The following is a 24933-nucleotide window of genomic DNA, read 5'->3' on the forward strand; positions in this document are numbered from 1 at the left end:
TTTTATCCAAAAAAACAATACCCTAATGCAACAGACTGCAAGAGCTAAACGGAGCCACTGAACAAACCACCAGACTCACACCACATTTCAAACCGCCACGCTGGCGTGGAGGAAGCGAACCACATCCGGCTAGTCCAAGCCATCGTCCTCAGCCGCAGCAACTACGGGGCCGTGTGCATCAAACCACACATCACCAGCCGAGGCAAACCTGTATAGTGCGGGGAGCGTACAAAAGTGCACTACAGCTCCCTGAAAGCACCTGTACTGAGGAGGTCCTAGCGCTAGGCCTCCATCACACGATCCAAAAATGATCGAGGCTCATGTCTATTTTCCGCTATACATGGCTGACCACCACCTCCACCGTCAGATGCATCCTTCAAGAGCTTGCTATTCACCACGAAGGCACGACGTTGCGGAAAACCACCCTTCCATGGACCCTGCGAACTAGATTCATCATCTTTCAAATTCCCAGCAATATGCACCTTGTCTTCAATGGGAACGACGGTAAGCGAGATGCAAACACCTGGGCAACGTTACCACCAAGACGCATACGCTGTATAAGCGGGCGCAGCGGATGAAGCCCATTACCGTGCTACGACAGCGGTAGCGACAGACGTGAACGGCACACCAAATCACTTGGCGATGGTCTTGCGGTAGAGCATGCGCTTCGCATTCGGGAGGTGCCTGGCGCTCGGGTTTTCTTGGGTGAACTGCTTGGGAAAAGCGTCTTGGACCAAACCGTTGCGTTGGCGGGCCACTGATTCACTCCGTCGTCAAGCAACTCTAAATCCGCCTCATGGGGAAAAGCCAGTTTGTAACCGCGTTTTTTCGTCCACGACCCTTTTCCCAAGCATCTCACCCCAGAAAAGCCGGGCACCAGGCTGGGGGATGTCTTGTACTCATTAGAAAACCGGTGGATACCCGGCGGCACTGGTGATCGAACCCAACACCTCCCGAATGCGAGGCGGATGCTCTACCACAAGACCGCACCGTTCGGGCGCTGGAAAAATGTAATTTATTAACGTTTGCTCCAGCCTTGCTTCTCCTGTTTCAGGAGTCTATAGTTATTTATACTTCAGCTCTGCATGCCAGTAGTCTAAAGTCTGTTCTGAAATTTACTGTGGTATTCTACAGATTATGCAACTGTTGAAACTGCATCGTTATAAAATTGAGTGCTCTTTTGTCCCAAATTCATACTCAAGTCTCGCATGCATTCCACTTCATCGCATGGTTGAAAATACGAGAATAAGTTTGCCAAATAGATAATAAACGCTTTCCAGGGCACGATGCCTCAAATTTCTAGTGCAAAACATGTCTCTTAAAGCTCCCTCAGCCGCATTGGCTGGGCCGTATGCCCACATCGTCACTATTCAGCTTAACTGTTATGCGAGCGAGAATGCGCAAGTCTCTTCAAAATATTACTTTTCCTTACAGCCCGATGGATCATTAAACATTGCCCATCAAAGATAGCAGGACACAATGACGACTGCACGTCTCTCTTTCACAATAAACATCTGAAATAAAGCAATCTAAAACGGTCACCACCGTAATTTACGCCGCGTTGGAACGCCTCGGAGTCGTCGCGTTATATTAACTCTAGGCATACAAGCGACCTTGTTCGTTTCGTATCCACCAGCGGTTGTTCATACCAATGCTTCATACCAACAGGGAAGCAAACAACCAGTCAAACCAAAGGCAATTTTCCATTACTTCTGGACTTCGCTGCGGCGCGGTCATTTAAAGCGTGCAGGGCGCCAGAGGAATTCGAGCTATTGTCACTTGCAGAGAGCATTTCAGGCATGCCGACTCGGTGCGGCGTCTTCGTGGTGCCGGAGTCTTGACCCGCACCGTCATGGCGTAGGGAATCGGCGCCAATGTTTACGGCGCGCCGCTGTCGCTGTGGTACGGTGATCATGTAGACGCAGAGGAAGAATACGAGCACCATGGTGACCAGCACCACAAAGCGCTCGACAAGCACGGGATCCGAGGAGGTGGAGCGCAGCCTGTCAGCTTCTTTGTCCTGGGCAGGTGCCTTCGAAACCGCTGTATTCTCGGCGCTGCAGTTTAAAATACGCGGAGGAAAGATGAGAACGGGAAGTAGTGGCAATATTTGGGCATGGAAGCATTCGCGCAAAAGAAACAGGGATGGATTATGGGCACTTAATATAAACTGCTGTATAGGTGCATCATCCCAACTACCGCACAAAGTTTGGTTTGGGCTAGTTGATGCCTTTGTACTTAAAAAAGCAGATGGTATACGCACGGACGTTGATGAATACAAGGCATAACAAGCGTAACCTTTAAACATTGCTTTAAAGAAGGGCAAGCTGTTATGAAGCGGGTTGGCTAGGCCTGATACAAAGCAGGAAGCTAGCGTCCGTCCTGTTCAATGCGTGTGCATATGTGTATGTCTATGCTGCTCATCACGCGCCTTTTAAAATGAATGCTTTTACATCACTGAATATCGATAAACCTAATAAGCTGCCTGGACTCATGCAAATCACAGGACCAATACTCTGTATTTTATTCAGCGCTGTCGCTTACCGCTGTGGCCCAGTTGGGCAAGGTGTCAATTTTGTTGCCTTCTGGGGGCACCATCCAACGTCTCATAAAAAAACGTTTTTTCTCTCTCTCTCTTTTACTGTACTCAGGGCTGCACTTGTTCCGTGCCACAGCGTACTAGCTGTAGGAGAGCCCACACCATGGTGCCTTTTCTTGAAACATTCGTGCCATTGAGCTGTACAGGGAGCTCAAGGAAAATCGAATACCTTTCACATAGTCTTCCTGAAGAGCACGCGTGCACGGTCATGAGGCGGTGAAAGTGAAGCAATTACCGCTGGTAGAGCTTGCTTTTCAGGAGTCCACCGTCAAATCATCTCACAGGCACCACGATGTGGGTAAGCCTTCTTTATACTAGTGTCATAATTGGCTTAAAGCCGGTTAAGCCAGTTCTGCATGTTTTTTAAACATTGCTCACTTTCTATCAAAAAGAAGGCTCCCACACTTCTCACGGATACGTGGAGATTTAATTTTATTGCACCACAGCCGACCACTAGTGCACAGCCTCTATGCTAAACTGAACCGTATAAACTAACCGTATAAAAAGCTATGCACCAACTAGCCCAAACCAAAGTACTTCTTGAGTGTATAAGACAGTCCGTTGCCGAACCCACATGCCCTGTCAGGCTCGGGCAGCACCCTCGTTCGACAATGTTTTTTAGTGCCCGCATGTATTAAAAAGTGGCGTTTTTCCACTTCTGAGCACTCATTGGGATGAGTGCGCTAGGTATCCATTATTTGAATGCACCAAGGCGCTTTGCTCAGCATGCAGATGGCAGAAGCTTTATTCCTCAATTAGATTTATGCTGGCATCACCGCACCTTCCGTGGCAGTCATTGCTAATGAGATGTCACATTTTGACAATAAACTGACGAGTGCCTTGTTTTCTGTCCTTTGTCATTTTGTGATCTGGTTTTGAACCGTCACTTTTCAGGGTCCTGTTATGCAGAAAATCCGTCATCGTCGGCGCTGGCCGTGCGTTGACCCTGCGTTGGCCGCGACCGATAAAGCCGTCTCTATACAATACCGGATTTGAAGGCTAGCGTGGGAGACCGGCGTACTTGATTGATGTAGCGGCGCCGGCATGCGGCGGCCGCCAGGTACAGGACGTGCTGCAGAGCGCAACTGTGCCAAAGCTGTAGCAGCACCATCGCCGGCGGCAAACCAGTGGAGGACGAGACAGGGCCTCTGCTCATCGGTCTCTTTGTTAGCGCCGAACTCGCGCACTGATTTTGACTAAAGAGTCAGTTTTCTTGCCTGGCAGCACGGCAGTCAGTGGCGGCCGTCAGTCGGCGCTCGTTATTTGTGTTCGCCTCGCATTCTTATGAGCAATGTAATGTCATGTCATTGTGAATGGCGCAAAAATAATAATAATAATAATAATAATAATAATAATAATAATAATAATAATAATAATAATAATAATAATAATAATAATAATAATAATAATAATAATATTAATAATAATAATAATAATAATAATATTAATAAATTTATTTCTGCCTCAAAGGTATATGGACAGAGGAGCTGCAGAAAAAGCTGTAAAAAATACAGCTTGACAAAGCCGCAGCCCCCATTAAAAAACAGCAAAGCTTTTGCATCACACCGATAAAACGGAGCTTATATGTACCCCGAATTTTCATATCTCGGTGTATAAAGCAGGGTGTGTGTGATTGATGAAATTTTTCTGAAAGTAAGCTCTCGGTTTTGCCCAGCCCTCTCTCATTTTTTTTTTAGTGTTGCCGCCTTGAAACACCATGAGATAGCCGATTTGTCATCCGCTATGCTAGAAGCATTTTCGCATTATCGCCAGGGCGAAGACGTAGTGAATTATTGCTTTGACATACTATGAAGTCAGCCGCTAGGTCGCGGCTTTTCTGGAAGAAAGGTAGGCGGTTATTTTTATCTGCCCACATTTCCTGCACAGTATCGTCGCTAGAGTTTCAGCTTTGAAGAAGTACATTATTCATATATATTTCCGCAGACTCCAATAAGTCGGCACGCTTGCGCACAGACGAATGCAGGAAGTTTTAAAATTAGCATTGCTGTTAACGTGCTTCAAGTGGTTGAAATGGAAGTGGCTGTTATCTTTAGCAGCCTCGAAACACTCTGCTCGTAAAGTGATTAAACCGGCATAGAGCTATTGGTGCTACGCGCATCCCCTTCCAACACATAGTGCCGCACTCGTACCGCTGTGTCAAAAGAAAGAGAGCAATTCTGTGGTAATAATTATTCAAATTCTTGTCCCGTCTTATCTACTTTAGTTACAAAATCGCTAATAACTGATTCCTGTCACGTCTGGACCTCAAATAACCGCAATCTTGTTCGAGGACAGTGGCGACAAATCCCTTACCAGTGTATGAGAGGCAGAAGAATGGCTACATAAACAAAGATAATGACATGCCGTTTTTTTCTCTTATGCATTGCCAAATTCTTTGCTTCACCGAGATTCTGGGATAAAATGAAGCTTCCGAACAGCATAAAGCCCGCCTTTCGCTTGTGCCATGAACCTAAAATGAGACATGCTGTTGCTGAAATGTCAAGAAAATGCTGCTTCCTTCTATCGTAGTAGAGTGCTCCTAGAAAGTTATGAAAGCCAGCAAAATGACTAGGTAAGCTGGCTTTTCTGTGGTCATAATACTCGTAGCGAAAGGACACAGTTCGGAGTGAACTGTGAGTAGTGCTGTGGTGCGAAAGAGTGCGGTTGTGTATCGGAAGGCGTCGGCACAAGCTGAAGAGATAGATGCATTTACTAACCGAGCGAACCCGCCATTTTCTGTTGAATTCGAGCTTGCCCACATTTTGAAGTTTTCTTGCGCGATCTCATGTAAAAAAGAATTACACCCCTGCCCCGATGAAAGATTTTTACGTGGTAAACAATAGGCGTACGTCTGTTAGTAACGCGTAGGTTGCGATAAACAAAGCAAACTATTGCTCTTTTTATGCATGCCTGGAAACATGGTTCATCCCATGTCTGAAACTTTTTTCGAGTAAATGTTCATGGCGAATAGCACGTACCCTCTGCTTTGCTTATTTCGTTTAGGTTGTGGTCAATAGCGATTACGTTGCCTGCTCTTGCCTCTGGCAGAGTATACGCGCTTGTGACGCTAGCGCTACTGCAACGATAGCGCTAAATTCTACCTATGTCGCCACTTCTTAATATCTCTAGCAGGAATAAATTGCCTTTAAATTGTGGAAGTCATATCCTTGCGCCACACTAAGGTCCTGAGCAAATACATGACCTAAACTTGCGGAAGCTTTCGGGACTCACCTCGAAGCATCCGGCGGATCCTGCATCTCATCAGGCGTTACCTTGTGGCGAACGGCATCGGCAAAGATCACGAGGCCCTCCTCGGAAGCCCTGTAGAGTACGTGGGTATCTCGTGCTGTATCGCGAACCTGTACGCTCGGCAAAGTCCAGGAGATTGCGGAGGTTAGTTGTATTTCTCCAGGTACCGCGGTGGCCCCCATGTTGTTGCTGTTGATGCTCAGAAACGATGGCACATACCCTTGTCTCGGCTCTCTTCTTTTTCTTCCGCTTCGGTTGTTTCTTGTTTTGTCGTAAAGCATAGTGTGAAGAATCAACAATTTTAAATGCTTGCCGGAAATGTTCGGCACTAATAATTACAACTGCGTGTTGATAAAGTTCAGACAGTGTGGTTGCAGAGAGAACTAATTTACTTTAAGTTCGCACCCAGCACACCGTAGACGATATGTGAGTGTCAACAATATTTTAATTAATCTACTGCGTTTCATAGAAGTTCTGTTATGTCAACTCCATATAGACCACAGACACCTTACACATAACTTTATATCCCCGCAGGGGGCATCTGCTTCATGCAGATGTTGGTGAGTGGCGACACCACGGGTTCCCGAACATCCGCAGGGACATCCCCGCAGGGGGATGATGGTAAACAGGGCGTCACCATGGACCCGAGCACCCGCGCTTAGCCGTTCGTGGCATCGCCGTGTCCGGGGAAAAGGGGAATCTGGTGGATGAACCAATGCCGAACGTTTGGACCTTTAAGGAACCTCGACGGAGGCAACACACGACTTTGGCCCAAGCTTCCTCCGGCCCGACCGGACTGTCCGGCACCTCCGGCCTGACCGGACCGAAGAAAATCGGCAGTCGCCTTTTCCTCTTCTCCCCTTCATCTTTCACTTTCCTATCTGATTTCTGAGAACTCTTCTATCTTCTATCTTCTATATTCCCCCGTAGGGTAGCCACCGGATATTTTTCCAGTTAACCTCCCTGTCATTACACCTACTCCTCTTATCTTCTATTCGCTGCTGACTTTTCCTTTTTTCCTGGCAGCGAGGGTTAACCTTTTGTGGTGAATTAACCTGGGTTTCTTCATATTGAGTTATAGTGGGGGTGTACAGCAGGCATGGGCAGGACTTCCTTGCGAGTTCCTGTCCCGTTCCCTTGTTGGGCTCCGTGGTCGGTGGCTGGCACCAAGACCGAAAAACTAAATATTTTTATGACTACCCCCCCCCCCTCCATCGTACCTGATCGTTCTCTCAAAAGAAAGAGGAACGATGAAGACTTTTTTCGGAAGCGAAAGATAACATTTCCCAAATTCCATGTTGTCCACAGTGAAACAGAGGATAAAAGCAAGACTCATATCCGCGTTCCAAGTCTCAAAATATTTGACGGATGCCTTGGGCATTGGCTATGAACTGTCAAAATTGGCTAGCACCGATTTACTTCTCGAACTGCGCGACAGTGTACACCCACAAAACTTGCAACCATTGAATCCATCGGGGACATCCTTGTCTCTGTTACTCCACACCGGTCTTTGAATACTGTGCGAGGCGTCATCTCCGAAATCGAATTTGTCCACCTCTCTGACAAAGAAATACTTGAAGGGCTTACTGACCAATATGTGATAGACCTACACCGTATCAGGATACGAAAGGATAAAAAGGAAATAGACACCAAGCACATGATTCTGACCATCAACACCAGCAGATTGCCGGAAACCATTGAAGTGGGAGACCTGAATATCAGTGTACGACCATATATACCCAATCCTCGCAGATTATTCAATTGCCAGAGGTTTGGCGATGGCACACTGAGTTGCCGCGGTCGCAAACCTTGCGCAAAATGCGCATCGAATGATCGTTGGTCTGATGAATGTGTCTGTGCGCCATGCTGCGCAAACTGTGAAGGAGACCATGCCGCATACTCCAGGGCGTGTCAGTCCTGGAAAAGCGAAAAAGAAATAATCACGCTGACAACAACTGAAAGCATTTCTTTCAAAGAAGCAAGAAGGCGATGTGTTGAAACAAACATATTTTCCTTCACTGCAAAATCAAACTTCGCCGATGTGGTACGTGGGCGCGGAACGCCACACCAGGCTTCGGTACCTGTCCAGGCCACACGCAGTGAGCCTGTGGCGGGGCCATTGGCACCCATGGGTGGAGTAGCTAACACTACTCCGCCAACGCCAAATGAGCGCCTCGCAGACTCCCGGGTCGGTCGGCCTCAAGACCTCTTCCCATAGGTCGTGGTCTAACTTAAATGTCAGCGTGCCTTCAGTACGGTCGTCCAGCGCCTCTGCTGAGGCGATGGACACGACCAAAGGCAGCCCCGTGTCGTCCACATCGGACGGATGGCGAAACTCCTTGGATCGATCAAAAAATTTGAGTCCCCAAGTCGTAGGGCCAAGTACAAGTTAATCTAGTTTTATCTTCAGAAACACAGAAAATTAAGATGGCCTTCATAACACACTGAAACTGCAGAGGACTCGTAACAATAATGACATAATTACTATTTTAAATACAATTTATCCTGTTGCTTTCTGTGTGCAGGAAACCAATTTAGGTCCTCAGCTCACAAAAGTGCTGAAGAAAGATACTGTATTTCGCCGTGACCGAGAGGAGGCGAGAAGACTCTCGGGAGGCGTAGCCATCATCGTGAAACCTGGAGTAGCAGGTCGAGAGGTCGAACTGAAAACTAGATTAGAAGCCGTAGCAGCCACTGTCCTTGCTTACAAAACCATTACACTTTGTTGCATATATCTTGAACCACACTTCGAAAAACCAGAACTTGAATTGGAGAACTTTTTAGAGCAGCTACCAGAGCCATACTTGGCAATTGGAGATTTTAATGCCCACGCTTGTTTTGGGGGCAGTGGGAAAACTGATAACAGAGGTCATGTCATAGACGATTTTATACTATCCAAAAATATTTGTTTCTTGAACACCAGTAAACCTACATATTGCTCTTCTAGTTTAGAAACAATAGGCGTTTTAGATTTGTGTTTTAGCTCTCCAGCAGTTTTTAGTGATTTTAAATAGGATTTTTTAAGATAATTTCTTTGAAAACGATCATATCCCTGTTGAAATCTGCCCGTTATAACCACCATCAGTCGTCCCGACAAAACCACAGCGTTGGAAGCTCAATTCAGCAGACTGGCCACTCTTCAAAAGAGAAGCCACGTTAGAAAATATTGCATTAGAAAATCTTAATGTCAATGAAATAGGCGAAAAGTTCACAAATTTTTATTCTTGCTGCAGCACACTTGTCTATCCCTCAATCTTCACGAATAGTACGACGCAACGATAAAGTGTGGTGGACACGTGTTTGAAAACAAAAGCAAAAAAACAACAAAATAAAGCGTGAGGTATATTTCGCAGATATCTGACGCAGGAGAACCTTATAAACTTTAAAAAAGCAAGAGCTACAGCACGATAAGCACGTTGCAATGCCGAAAAAACATCTTGGCAGAGTTTCATTTCCTCGATAAACAGCCAAGTCTTATAGAAAAAATGTGGGAGGCGGTATACAAACTAGATGCTCGCAATTCTGCGTTCACGGTTCCTCTTCTGTCAGCCCCTGGTGCAGACAACAATAAAAGACTAAGAATTTATATTAGGTGAACATTTTTCCACCTTACCTGGTGCCTCGCGCACTATACAGAATAATTTTTAAAATATACAAACACAGCGAAAAAAAAAGACTGCCAACAATGGGCAGTGCCCACGAATCATATACTAGCCCATTTACACTACAAGAAATAAACAGCGTACTTTCGTCCGGTAAACATACTGCGCCAGGACACGAAGATATTCATTACGAAATGCTCGCCAATCTGTCCGAATCCGCTGTATCCTCGCTTCTAAAATTTTCTAACGAAATATGGGTATCAGGAGAGAATTATTTAGTTATTTATTACTACCTCAGAGACGCCATTGAAGGGGTATTACATGAGGAAGTGGGAACAGGGCATAACAGATGAGCATATGTGCGGGCAGGCGTAGGATAGGTGGTCTTCTCCTGGTTCGTGCGGCTTGAGGTGCGGTAGGCTGGGATGAGAAGAGACACGTGCGGAACATGATAATAGAACTTGTGATATAGGCATGATCTTGCGATGTGACGTCGGCTAGTTAAACTTGTGAGATGGGCATTGTTTTTTAGTTCAGTGACACTTTCATGATAAGAATAAGCAGAGATGAACCTAGCGGCGCGGTTTTGAATTGCATCTAGTGTATTAGAAAGATTATTTTGATTAGGGTCCCAGATAGTGCAGCCATACTCAAGTTTAGGCCGTACAACTATTAGATAGGTTAGTGATTTCAACGATGGTAACGTTCACCGAAAATGCCCTAGGACGCGATCTGCTTCCTTTGAGATTTTTGTTACATGGTATGACCAGTTGCAGCGGTGATGCGGACCAGTGACATGGTATGACCAGTTTTTACCGCGGTGACTTCTGAGTTAGCAATTAAGTACTTTGAATATGGGTCGGAGTGGCCCCAGTGGAAGGAAATGAGAGAAGTTTTTCCACATTAAGCGACATTAGCCATTTATCACCGCAAAATATTATGCAATCCATGTCGGATTGAAGGAGCTGGTAATCATTTTTAGAAAGTATAGGACTGTAAACAACACAATCATCTGTGAACAAGCGTATATTAGAGCATATGTGAGTTGGTAGATCCTTTATATAAATAAGAAAAAGAAGGGGCCTGAAGACCGCTCCTTGGGGCACCCAAAAAATAACTGAGGAGTGAGAAGATGAACATTTATTAGCAAAAACAAACTGTTTCCGGTTAGTTAGAAAGCAACGAATCTAGGTAAGAACATGGAATTGAGATTAGAACGTGAGAGTTTCAATAAAAGCCGTTTGTGTGGAACTTTTTCAAAGGCCTTTTAGAAGTCTAAAAAGAGGGTGTCCACTAGAATTTCGAGGTGAAGCTTAGCGCTTAGGCCATTATAAATAGAGCTAACTGAGCATCACAAGAACGGTCCTTTATGAATCCGTGCTGGTTAGCGTGAAAGAAATTAAGAGAAACTAGAAATTTCATGATGTAAGAGAAGATTACGTGTTTCATTAGCTTTGATGGAACGCTGGTAATAGCTAGGATATCGGACGGTAATTGTGACAAGAAGATGAAGGGTCTTTTTTTTGGTACTGGAATGACTACCCACTGTCCAGTCGTGCGGTACAATGCCTGATGAAAGAGATTGCTGAAAGATATGAGGGAGCAGGACACATGTGACGTGTTTTGTGTTTTTTAGCACCTTAACATTAATGTCGTCAATACCTGCTTATGAGGTTAGTTTCAAAGAATCAATTATTTTAACAAAACAATGGGGTTAGAATGATTTATCGGGCATAACAGGGAAACCAAAGGACGTAAAATCAGGTAGATCCCCGTTTGGTTCACGAGTAAATACAGAACTAAAGGTTTGGTTAAGCACTTCTGAAACATCCTGTTCCGCAACTGCAGTGTTATCATCGTTGCGAAGTGTTATTGTGTTGCTACGGTTAGGATTAATGCACTTCCGAAATTAACGAGGGTTTGTGCGCAACATTACGAGAAGTTTGTTGTTAAAAATTGTTTGCTTAGATGCAAAAACTTGGGCGTTATAAACATTTTCGGATTCGTAATATTTCTTCCTCTTGCTAAGTTTATTATGTCATCTGGCATCCTGAAAAAGCGCCTTTTTTTCTTGTTATTTATTTATTTCCAAATACTGCAGGCAGCAGTGCTGTCCAGGCAGGAGAGGGTTACAAAAGGCAAGTTTGCAATGAACGCTCAAAGGTATTAACGTTAGCACATTCAACAATCGAAGCAGGCAGGCGATTTCATTGTTCGATTGTGCACGGGAAAAAATATTTTTTGGAACTGCTTAGTCCTGGCATTGTATGGCCTTATCTCTTTTGTGTGGTTCATCAGCCTTGACGATCTTTGTGGCGCAGCAAGTAACTACGAATCACGTGGTAATCCTGTTTTGTTATGATACAGTAGGTGCAAAAATTTTAACCTGGCAATCTGTCTGCGCAATCGCAGCGGCTCCAACTTATGCTGCCTCAGCATATTTGTAACAGAAGAACAATTGCGGTAATCGGATGAGATAAACCTGGCTGCATGACGTTGGATGCACTCCACCTGCTCGATGTCTTTTACATGATACTGATCCCACACAACAGAGGCGTACTCTAGGACTGGCCGAATCATAGTGCGATATGCTACAAGTTTAACGCTGTATAGGGACCCTTTTAATTTCTTTAGGTAGGTAGCATAATTTCCTGAATGATTTCGAGCATATATAATTGAGATGCATATCCCATTTAGGATTGGTAGTAATTGTCAGGTCTAGATATTTAATGTATGTGACTGCATTTATGCAATGCACTCCGATTTTCTGAACATATTATAGGGGATGTTTCTTAGTTGCAATTGTCATTGACGCGGTTTTAGAAAAATTGATTTTCATCGCCCTTTGTTCACTCCAGTCCGCGAGTTTACACAAATTGGCATTCAGTAGTCGCTGACAGGAAGAATTCTTCATGACGGAATAAATGACACAGTCATCGGCGAAGAGCTTTACAGTGATATCTTCATCAACATTTTGAGCATTGTCATTATTATATGTGAGGAACAAAAGCGGTCTCAGCACTGATCTCTGCGGTACACCGGAAATAACATGCAGACACTTGGACCTCATTCCACCACATTCAACGAACTGTGTGTGATTCTGTAGGTATGCTTGCAACCAACTGATAATGTCTGGCATATCGATTTCTTTTAGCCTCTCATTAAGCAAGTTGCGTGGCACACAATCAAATGCCTTAGATAATTCCAGGAAAATTGCAACTATTTGTTCACGATTATCAATGCCATGAGAGAAGTTATGAATTGCGGATAATAGCTGTGTTGTAGCGGACACGTTTTTACGGAACCCATGCTGAAATTCGACAAAGAAGTTGACCGACTCAAGATGGTTGGATATATGATGAGCTATTTTCTGCTCAGGCAACTTGCAACAGGTACATATCAGTGTAATAGGCCGGTAGTTTTCAGCATTTAACTTTTCACCGGACTTAAAGACTGGCACTACTCTTGCGACTAACCAGTCACTAGTTTGGCAACTTTGATCAAGTGAGGCATTAAAAATCACGTATAGGTGGTAGGAAATAATCTCAGAGTACCGATGGAGAAAAGCATTAGGAATGCCATCGGCGCCATTTGACCTTTTTGTTTTATATTTAGTAAAAGTGCTTGTATGCCCTCGTGGCTTAAAACTAAATTCGGCATGTTATGACAGAGAGGAAATGCATTAAAACTGGGGCGATATGCTGAGGTCGAAATCTGAGTGAATGCTCTTTGAAACGCAAATATTTAATTCATTAGCAATGTCTTTAAAATCTGAATTAACATTACCATTAATGCGTAGTGGTCGACAATCTGCTTACTACCGGACAGCAAGCGCCAAAACTTGCCAGGAGAAATTTCACAAGAGAAGCAAGAGTATTCTCATAGAAGTCTTTGCGCGCATTTCGCAGCTTGGAAAGTAGATCTTCTTTGAGGGCACGCCGGTTAGCCTCACAACCCATTGATTTCATCTTCCGTGCTAAGCACCGTTTTAGGTGGATGATAACACGGCTGATCCAAGGGTTGTGATGCCTCGTTTTTTTACGCCACACAGGAATAAATTTTTTAGCGCATTTCAAGACCATAGTCCTGAACCTGTTCCAAAGGAGCGAGACGTCTCTGTGTTCAAACTCAAGAAAGTTAAAGTGCAAGGTATCAACAACCGATTCGTCATCTAGAGCCGAAATATCACGAAACGTTTTCAAAGAAGGGAGTACTTTGCTCCCATGTGCGTTTAAATTTATATGGACTGACTTATGATCAGCGATGCCTTCTTGGATGGACACATTACAATATTCAGCAAAATTTTTAAGGATATGAGATCAAGGGGCGTTGCAGTTGTTTCCATCATACGTGTGGGAGCAGTAACAAGCTATAATAGGTCATGACAAAAAACTGCATCAAGGAGCAGACGTGCACTCTTAGCATCGTGTGATTCTGTTATATTTAAATACTTCCAGTTTATACCAGGCAAGTTTAAATCGCCGGCTAGCACAAATTTTTGATAAGGTCTTATTAAGCCCTCAAGATGATCAGTCAGTTTTGAGATGAGGAATACCGGGCTTCGGGGGGATCTATAAACGACGCCGAGTAGAGTGGAAAAGTCGCGATAACTGATTTTACACCAAATGCTTTCGTGATTTGCGATATGATCGACTAAGACGCATTGAAAATCTTTTTCTACTATCACAGCCACTCTACCTCCTCGCCCATCGCGATCTCGCCTCACTATCTCATGGGAAGGGGGCACAATTTCAGAGTCAGTGATTTGGGATGACAGCCATGTTTCAGTAACTGCCAGTATATGGGGATCGGGAAGGAAAATAAAGTCTTCAAGCTGACATGCTTTGCTAGCATGACTTCTTGCATTAAATAAAGAAAAGCGAAGTGATTTGGCTTCGGATCATGTAGTCGCGTTAGCAGTATTAGGTTGGCGCAGTTTCACTACTTTCGAATTAACTTCATCCCAAATGTAGACATCATTATCTACACGAAGCCTATCGCAGTCAAGAGATATCTTGCTGGTAATGGATTGGAACTGCTTACCACAGTTCCAAACATTGGCGCGTTTATCTAATTTGGCCTTGCAAAAATAATTGCAAATTGAAATGTTGGAATACTTGAGCTTAGAAGAGTGTTGCAGCACACGCATCTTTTCGTTGAAGTCATAGAAAGTTAGTATGACTGGTCTGGGCTTATCACCTTTCTTTTTACCCCTCTGTGCAGCCTTTCGACGCTCGTAACTGTCACACTCAGCTTGCGGCTAAAGACTTCATGAAGTATGTTTTCCTTTAAGGTGGTAGAATTTCCATCGTCTTCCTCAGGATGCCCAAAATTATTAGGTTACGGCGTCGGCTTCTGTCCTCGAAATCATCGAGTTCTTTTGTTGTGCAGAGACAACTTTTTTTAGAGAGGAGACCCCAGACCTTAGAAGATTTAGTTCTTCAGTGTGCTGAGCTAGAACCTTGAGGGTAACAAGGTAAGTTCTGTGAAATTTTCATTTATTGTTTTTTTGAGCTTATTTAGTGAGGCGGAAACATTATCTGTGGAAGTCTGCAGAGGTGCCTGCTTGTCTTGTAATAACTTTTTAATGTCATCGGGTTGAGGCTCAGTAGGGGGAGGACCCGGGATATTCTCCACGTCTCCAGCGAGCAAGAGCAAAATAACGGTCCATGCTTCGTCAAGCATCAAAATGTTCTTTGCCGGACATTTTAATGTGTTATTGAACCAAGGGGTAGAAAGGCGCTCACTCATAGTAATTGTAGGAATGTACTTTAGATGAGGTTATTGATTTTATTCTTAAAGAGAAGGCAGTTAGTCTCGGTAGATCTTTCTTCAAAGTCAATGAGGAACCAAGCACAGAAATTGTCAAGTTCACGGTTAATGCTTCTTTAATCGCCTTTATCATATAGAGTGAGTGTTTTGGTTGCTTTTTTGATTTTTATACATGGTTAAGGAACTTCTCGAGGATTATCGAATGATCACTAAGTCCTGGAAGATATGAATGAGATAACAGGTTCTCTCGATGGTAAGTTGTTATCGGAACAAGTATGCTAGATTGTGCAGTTTGTCTTGTTGGGGAAGAGACTATTTGGGGTAAAGCAAATGTTTGACATGTGTTCATAAAATGACATTCTGTGGAATTTTATGCGATCTCAGAAGGGCAAGACAAGTTTATTGCAGGGAAGTTAAAATCGTATAATATAAAGACAGTAGCATGCGGAATTCTCGAGGTTACACTGTTAATATCGTCATGAAATAGTGGAACGAACGAAGCATTGCCGTCTGGAGCATGGTAAACACTGCAGATTAAAATGGGCGGAGAAGATGCCGTGCAGCATATGAACAATATTTCAAGGGGTGAGTCAATTTTTAAATCGAAGCATTGAACGTTGCTGTGGGTGGCTATCAGCACGCCGCCGCCTCGGCTGCCTTCGCGATCGCGCCGAAAAATATCGAAGTTCGGGGATATGATCTCCTCTTCTTTGTAATCAATTTGTTCATTAACCCATGTTTCAGTTAGGACAACGATATGGAATTGAGTGGTATCATTGAGACTAGTGATGGCATCGCGTTTATGAAGAAGGCTTCTTATGTTAGTGTAAAGGAAAGATACCGAGTCAAGAGCCGCGCAGTGCGAGGGACTAGGGGATAGCTGTGGGGTGCAAGGTACAACCTGTTGAGAATCCTGATCATATGCGTACATGGTATTGCCTATGGGCATCCTCTTGTGCCACAGGGTGAATTTCTGACGTTGGTCTTTTGCAAACTGGACGAGGTTTTTACGAGTTAGGCGAGTGTTCTGGGAATAGTCTTCGGAAATGCTAAAATTGGTCCCTTGCATTTTCTCTGCATTAGTAAGTACCTGTTCTTTGATTTTGAAGTGCGCCAATCTTACCATTATTAGTCTAATTTTCTTACTGTCAAAATGCCCGAGTCAGTGTGCTTATTCGATGTACATTGTTTCGAATGAAACATTAAGTTTGGTATCACGAAATTCGATAATCAACTTCTCAGACTCCACCCAAGTTTCACGATCGGTATCCTTTACACCAAAAAAATAAAAGGTCAGGACAACGGGCCTTATCCTCAGAGTGATCTATTTTACGCGCAAGGTCCTCTAATTTTCTCGCGGTATTTTCAGTGAGACACTGAACGCTATCAAAATACTGTTTAAGAGAGCTTAAAGAAGCCAGTCGTTTTCAATTTCAGCAAGTCTAGCTTTACGTTTTAGAAACGCTTCATCGTGTTCAGCCAGTTGGGTACGATTTGTTTTTATTTCTCCTAGAAGTCATGCTTGACCAGCCTTGATATAGTCCAGTGCCCCTAACACGTCATTGCTGCTATCCGCGCCACCGCGAGTCGTAGGCTTAGGATTTAGCTCGATATCGCCGCAGAGGACTAAAAGATCAAGCAATACACGTGTACACTCAGTTGAAAGAGAAATGCAATAACGCGGGCTCGGCAACACAACCAGTACAAGTACGCTTAGCAAAACAGGGTATGAATGTTTTACCTCCGCAAAGCAAAGGCGAGGCATTTTAGGCAAGCTCGCCGACAGAGTGCTGCCGAGCCGACTGAAGTGGGTGTTGATTGTAGGCCTTCTTCTATACTGTGATGTCGTTGCCGGTGGTGGTCCGAGTGATGTGATGCGCGGAAGTGGTGCGCAGTCTTCAGCTTCCGGGGATGATGTCACAGGGCAGGATTGAAGGGCAGGTGCCAGTGATTCTGGGGCTGCTGACGGGCGGTGCCGGTGGATTCTCTCCGTCGCTACGGCCGCCACCCGGGATGATGCGCTGCAGTAGCAAAGGGTCCAGTGCGATTGTAGCTCTAACCGGGTGGCCAGGAACAAGTGAGGATGAGGAGCTGCAGAAAGCAAAGGTGAGGAATTTTAGGCAAGCCGGCCGACGCAGTGCTGCCGAGCCGAGTGAAGTGGGTGGCTTGGAAAAAAGGAGGTTTGGAAAAAGTCATTATTGTACCTTTGTTGAAGCCGGGAAAGGTACCTACTTCCCCTGATAATTACTGGCTTATAGCCTTAACAAGCGTACTTGCCAAATGCTTTGAAAGCGTCCTTAACAGTAGATTATAGTTTATATTACAATCACGTGATCTTCTTGACATCCAACAGTGTGGGTTTAAAAAGGCATGCTCCACAACCAACCATCTAGTCCGCTTACAATCGCTCACGCTATGAGGGGTGCCCTAGTGAAGGGCTCCGGAAATGTCGACCACGTGGGGATCTTTAACGTGCACTGACATCGCACAGTACACGGGATTCTAGAATTTCACCTCCATCGAAATTCCACCGCCGCGGCCGGGATCGAACCTGTGTGTTTCGGGCCAGCAACCGAGAGCCATGACCACTGAGCCACGACGGTGCCTAGGAAAGGGCTTGTCTTAGTCTGGACAAGCCTGCTAGTCGAAACGCTTGCAAGCACCCTCATTATTACCCTGCCTTGATAAATTTGTGGGTGCCAAGAAACCATCTGCTAACCCTGTCTCTTCATTTAATATCGCTTTGTTACTGATAACAGCGTGAGACTTTCTTGCCTAGCTATCTTTTTTCTTATTTCGTTTAGGCTTTGTATGCATCATTATGTGGGGGCAAAGCGGGGGATTTTGTTTCTTAGCACTCTCTAATTTTCATTCGCGTAAATATACTATTTGAAGATTTAGTAGCGATTACCCAACACACGTTCGTTGCACCGATACTTAACGAGGTCGAGTTGGTCTATGGTAGGCACAGAAAAATAGTGAACTGTGCCGGTGTGAACGATAAAGCAGTCGAAATAGTACGTAATTATTCACGCCACATTTTTCAGAACTGTGCAGCTGAGACGACCAAACATCGTGCACGAACGGAACCATTTATTTATTACACTTCGCTGTTTAGCTTGCCTATTGCGTACTTTAAAATTGTTTGCAAGGGAAGTTTGTGCACGGCATTTATTTAGCACCGCACTACTTGTGATGAAAAATTACGGCACAGTAGTACTTAGCAGCGTCTGAAGGAAAGCTGGTTTGAAAGCACGGCTATGATTTTATCTCTAAAAGAGGTGGCCTTAACGCTCAAAACGAAAACATGGATAGCCGAGTGCCACGAAAAGAACATGAAAAAAGCAATGGAGAGCGTGAAACATCGCTGATGAGGCCTGTTGTTCTAGTCTGTGTTTCGGCTACATTAAAGCACATTCACAGTAGAACCAGCTTTCGTAGGTCTGACTGAAAATGACGTGAAAGTCTCGCATTCACCTCCTGCGAGTATTAGCAACCTGCATGCCCATTTAAATGTGAGGATGAAAACGAGAGTCAAAAGGGACAACAAAACGAAAAACTGTTAAGAAAAAGGCAGGAAATTGAAAAAAAAAATCGCGTAGCTAGGCTGCGCACAAAGCCTCTCTCTGACCTGCAGATTTGCGGAAAATCTGATATTTTGGACATTTGGAGATTTTCTGCGAGACGCGATATGAAGCCGAATTTATCTGAGATTATCGTAAAATTGCGCAGCTGCTTCTATGTTGAAAGTGATGAAATTGATGAGGAGTCCAGTACAACATCTTTCATAGCATACGTGCTTTTTTTCGCCATGTCAATCTATATTCATGGCATATCAATCACCCTCTTTCTGCGTCCGATCCTTTGGAGAAGGTGGTACTCATTATTCATGCATGTTTGTGTAAGCGACTGTAACAGATTTTAGAAGATATACTTGAAACTCACAGCTCAGATTGCTACTGTCAGCTTCATTCATACCTTCTCATTCTTATCGCCTTTCGCAAGAGTGTAGCGGTCTTTTACCGTTATTAATTTCTAATTCCGCACCCCCGTGAAAGCTTTGGCTGCTCGGTCGTCCTGACTTGATGTCTGGCCGTAAGGCTATATTATCTGTATATTTCCACTAGGTGAGTTTGAGAACGACGACGGCCACGTTGTCAATAATTCTTACACATTAGTAGAAGCTGTGAGTCATACGGATATTATACCGCGGGGAAAAAATATTTTTCTCAGTGTGCCCTGTAATCGCAACCAGAACCTGACCACATCACTGCCACCGAAACACAGTTATACACCAGTCGAGTATGCCTGATAGACATAAAGAGGTCCCTGTGGACAGGTCGTGATTACACGCGTGGTCTTCTGCGATAGTCAGTATCGCCCATGGCAGTTATCGCACGTTACCTCGAAATTTAGCACTAATGTTTAGATTGAGCGCTGCCGAAAGCTGCATGCACTGAATCACACAATTCGATAAAGTAGTGCTGCAGATATTGAAATATAGTGGCTTCCGATTAAAACAATCATGGATAACAAACATGAGCAAATAACGCTCATAATAATCTAGCAGCTCGCGGCATCTCCTTCGGTTGCACACTTAGTTTACATACACTCGTTACTCGTTTAAGCCAATTTCTTTTTTTAAAACTAACTCACCAAAGGAACAAAAAAGGTTTGCAGTCTTCAGTCAGCTGCTGCAACAGTGCAACGGCATGCTGTGGTCGAAGTCTCAATTTCTAGAAGATAGAAACCATTATAACTGCCAAGGATGCTGCGCTCGGTTCCTCTAAGAAAAATTCCCTGGCGGCCCTATTGAAATCAAAACTTCTGCCGGCCTGTTATCGCACTATCACCGTCCATTTGAACCCTTCCCCTCTGATTTCTTTCCATCCCCTGGTGCGGAGTATCTGACCATGCTCAAGTTAACGCCGGCTGGCCTCTCACCTTTCCTCTTATTAGTTTTTGGCTTTCTGTTTGCTGTGAAACTTTAAATCAGTCGAAGTACATGCTTAAAATAGCAGTCCCTCACAGGCCACTAAGGTTTGTTTCAGACCTGATGGAGACCTCATACATATGCAAATATCAGCTGAGCTAGCGGTTGTTGAGCCTAAGTGAGCATGTTTAAGCCAGCACAACTACTGTCAAGTACACTTTATGCATTTTTACACTTTGCGTACACTTTACTTATAAAATACACTTGCAAACGAAGCAAATATGCAAAGAGATGATATGGTGGGCAACCGACCGCTCAAAAAAGAAATCTCTGCATGAGAAAGTAATAGAGAAAACCGGCTGACACACGTAAGGTGCAAAGTTTGATAAGATACACTTCCCTTTCTTCTCTTTCCAGTATATTTTTGAGCGAGAACAGAAAACGATTCACTGTTCACTAGTAAGTGACGAGGAGTCCTGTGCGGTTAGCATTTCTTCAGCTATGTCCCTTTATGACCTACTAGCTCTAACTAACGTATTGCTGGTGCGAAGAGTATCTTGTTAGAAAACACGGGTTCAGGGCTTGTCCGGAAATGCGCATAGGACAGAAGTAGCGAACGCAATGCAATATCAAGCAGTGAATAAACAAGCTTATGACGTGATGGCAAATTTTGATGCAATCTCATAGCTTCTTAAACCAGTACTTGTGCACGGACTTCGACCTGCTAAGGCAGAAATGAATAAAACCCCTTTGGTTTTCTCTTACCAAAATACGTACGATAACAATAAATACATACTTCACCTTTGGAATGAGGGCTGCTTCCTTACTATCTGGGGGGCTACGGTATGAGGTCACGGGAGTGACAAGAATACCACATCGAGGAAGATGGGACAAACATAAATTTGCACTACTTTATTTAATATTGTTTTCAAAGTCCATATCATGACACCATATCAACCAGTAAGAAGTTAGTCAACGCAGTGATTGAGCACCACGCAACAATTCTATTAGCAGCAGGGTCTGCTACCACGGACTTTCAATTTTGAGAGGCGGACCGCTACACAGCCAGCCAACCAGTCTGCGAGCACGCGGACGTGCATGGAATTTATAGCGGGCTCGCACGTCACTCCGATTGTGAACCCCCTCTGAAATGTGTGCGATATAGCGACTTTCAGTACAAGTAGCTGCTGCTTTAGAAGGATTACGAAGCCACACAGCCTGGATAAGAACCCAACTGCTTCCTCTGCCTCTGCTGATACCTTAGTCAACACAGCCATCATAGCTAGGACGCACACGGCTTTCTTAACAGGAATTTTTGTGCATGAACAATACTTGGTACAGGCTTTTATTGGAAGAATGAATTGCAGAATTGATAACAAGCAGCGATCTCGTAAGGGTGCTGGCAGTGATTGCGTGAAAGCCAAGCTGCCAACGCGTCCCAAACAAAAGGGAAGGGCTGAAGTCACAACGATCATCCACATTCAACTTTCACTCCTGGTACCAGCAAAGTGTGAAAGTAACAATTAAAGGGTGTGTCGAATGTTCCGATGCCCCGGGAAGCGCTTTTCAGCTGTATATTATTACAGACATAGTGCATTTGATGTACCAACATTATCAGAGCTGGCAATGATACTTCTTCTAACCCTTGTAGATATTTTCAGGTTTGGGGTGTCGTAACTGCCCCACTACGCAATTAGAAGCAGACCATGTGGCCTGAGAATCTTCGACATACCTACACGCATAGTGGCAGCAAAAATCGCAGAGAACACAGTACACTCAAATTCCATCTCATGGGCCTTGCTCAACACTAATCCTGCAATGTGTTGTCGCATAAGCAGGAAGTTACGCCACTGCCAAAAAGCAGCGTGAAGTGGCAACCTATTGCTTTTGTTAAAAGTTAGCTGGCAACGGTGTTGGTTGCTCAGCCGTGTAGTGGAGTTCTTACGTTACCCCTAAATATCAAAAGGTCCCGAAAGGTAAAGACAAAGACTTCTGTTACGTTACAAAGAGTTAGAGCTTAACGGGTTGCATTAGTGCTCCGCTGGTCGCCGAAGAAACAAACCACGCTGCCATTTTACTTTTGGCAAAGACGGTAGGTTATATTAGGTGAGAACAAGAAATGTTAGTACATCTCGACGTTCAGAATATGAATCAGCACGTTTTTCCACTTATATAAAATCGAAAGGGAATTGTACGTTAATGACTTCAAACACATAACTTGTTTGACTGCATAGCACCAACCATTTTACAGAAACTCTTGTTCCACAAGAATTTCGTCGCATTTTTAACACTGATAGACTTTTCAAGAAGCCTTGATAACGGTGATTTCCAAAGTTTTACTGGTACAGAAGACGGTAGTTGAAAAGTCCCTTAATGATAAGTATATTGTGTTTTTTAAATGAAGATCTCGTCGGGTGCAGATAAGTTACGTTGTTAACGAATCGAATAGCCTTCTTTTCTTGAAGTTACACAGTGTTAATAATCTTATGAGTCGTTGTACCCCTAGCTAATGTGCAGTAATTGACATGCAAGCGGAAAAGTGAGGGAACATGTCGCGGCATCGTTGTAGTGCACCAAGAACAGAAGTTAATTTTTTCGCATCTGATCTATGGGAGAATCCCGTGTTAGGCGTTCCGGTGACACTACTGCCAGAACTTAACTGTATAAATATGTGAGGTATCTATTGTTAATTCATTCCCTGCACATACAATTTCACTCTAGGTGTAAATAATAGCCTTTTGCAATTTTTGGCATTAATTCTCAAGCAGTTATTGTTCGACCATCCAAGAAGTTTTGACAAAGCATTATTCGCAGAAGAAAAGAAGTCATTAAGACTGTCGGAATAAAAAGGCTCGCATCATAAGCGTACAGCGCAAAATCAGCGCTTTCGTGAATGGTAAAGAGAACGGGCCTAAGGCACTACGATGAAGGACGCCACGCGGTATTCGCTGAAATGATGTTGTAATGTTCTTTACTACAACACGCTCTTTACAGCCAATATTATATGATTCTATAAAGAAGTAGGGTACACTGCGAATGCCGTAATGATTGACTTTTAAAGCAGGACAGAATCTTGAGGGCAGCAGCGCAAAATGCGAGGACGAAAGAGGGAACACAGGGCGAGCGCTGACACACAGCTGAAGTTTATTGACAGGAAACAAGGCGAATATAAAGGAAGCACAGGCAAACGTTCGTAGAACCAAACAAAAGGCACGTTTTTCTAAGCGGAGTCACCGAATATGACTTTTCTATCATGAAGACAGATAGAGGGCTTGCTCATGTGCAATTTTGGTTTTTTCTTTACTTGGTAAACTTCCTTTGCGTTCGTTGTCAACAGGTCAGGGTGTTGAAAGAAAATTAACGATGATTTAACGAAGGAAAACAAGATTTGCAATCTCCGAAATGGTCAGCTAAATTAGTAGCCTTATTTGAATCTAAATGCACCCTGATGTTTTTCAGACATGTATTAATGCCCAGCCCTGTCTGGCCCATGTACATTTCTCACAGGACACAGGAATCGTACACATCATCCTGTGAAAACATGGCAAAAACTTCGTTCTGTGCTATATCCCGCAGGTCACTCGAGGCACTACTGGTGTTTCCGTCTTATTTTTTCTAATGAGTGCAAAAAACGTGTTAACTTTCCTTCGCGTCTTCCACTAAACTGACGGAGACAATGGTTTCCAAAAACTGCTACTTTTATTACGTTTGCAGCTGTCACAATAGCACCGCCGCTGGAGTGAGCAATAAAATACCACAAGATACCTCCTACGGTTCCTAAAAAGCTTAACAGGCGTGTTCCACTGGAACGGTGGGAACGTAGCAATGATTGTCCTCGCTGTGGGAGGCAAAATGTATCCTCTTTGCGATTCTTTGAAAACAGTCTAGTGTTGTTGCGTTTATTCGGGGAGGGTCAAGCAGCCTAGCGACAAAGCCCTAATATTCATACTCGCACCTCTAATTTATAACCAGAGCTGCCAAAGCCGCTTTACCCCTGAAGCCTGACCTTGAATTAACCAGTTGAGACTAGATAAAGTTAGTTAATAAATGAATAAAATAAACATTGCCGCAACTGGGTTTCGAACCCGCGGCGGCGCAACCGAACCAGCTTCGATGGCTTGCTCACGCCGCATCCGATGCTATCGCCGCATTCGAATGGCGCCTCATGTTAAACTGCAACAGAGTTTCGCGCTGTGCATTGCACGTCGTCGTCTTCATCAACTAATATTACTATACAACTAATATCGTTGCCAGACGTGGCGACTAGCCAGCACAGGAAAACCATAAGCCAACCAGAGCAATGACATGTTTGCGCCCGTGTACTCAGTTTAACTACGTGCAAGCCCTACCACCTCTTCTGCAGCTGATTTTGCTGATTTTACTTCACTGTAAATTTCAGGCGTTATGCCAGGAGGATGCTTTGTTCTCTTACTTTGGGTGCCATTTGTTCGAAGTTACTCGCCGGTGTGAGAAAAACAGATCACTGGCTAAGGCCGCTGGAAGTCTCACACACCGTCCATAATTTCGATTTATGCTCGATCCCGCCATTGAGGATTTAAAAGAAAAACATACCGCAAGCAACATAATTGATGCACTCTATGCGTGCGTTATAAAGAAACTAAAAAAAATCTGAAACTTTTTTTCCAGTGGCAGCCGTAGTGGACGTCGTCGTCGCGCAAGACAAATTTATATGAACCTACATGTCAATTTAGAACCTCGTCCCATTTCTTCCGCAAAGGCTTAAAAGAAAACTTGGACGACGCGTGTCACATCCCTAA

At 44.1% G+C, this 24933-nt stretch overlaps 1 protein-coding gene across 1 annotated transcript; it reads right to left on the reverse strand.

Annotated features, from left to right (window-relative positions):
- Window positions 1–415: 415 nt before the first annotated feature.
- Window positions 416–19956, reverse strand: LOC144122004 (uncharacterized). The gene is made up of 3 exons (XM_077655503.1): window positions 19879–19956; window positions 5831–7765; window positions 416–2057 (listed from the first exon to the last, which is right to left on the reverse strand). The coding sequence occupies exons 2-3, from the start codon at window positions 6127–6129 to the stop codon at window positions 1685–1687; spliced, it is 672 nt and encodes a 223-aa protein (XP_077511629.1). The 5' UTR covers window positions 6130–7765; window positions 19879–19956; the 3' UTR covers window positions 416–1684.
- Between the last annotated feature and the right edge of the window lie 4977 nt (window positions 19957–24933).

Source organism: Amblyomma americanum, chromosome 2 (assembly GCF_052857255.1).
Source record: "Amblyomma americanum isolate KBUSLIRL-KWMA chromosome 2, ASM5285725v1, whole genome shotgun sequence".
NCBI lineage: Eukaryota > Metazoa > Arthropoda > Arachnida > Ixodida > Ixodidae > Amblyomma > Amblyomma americanum.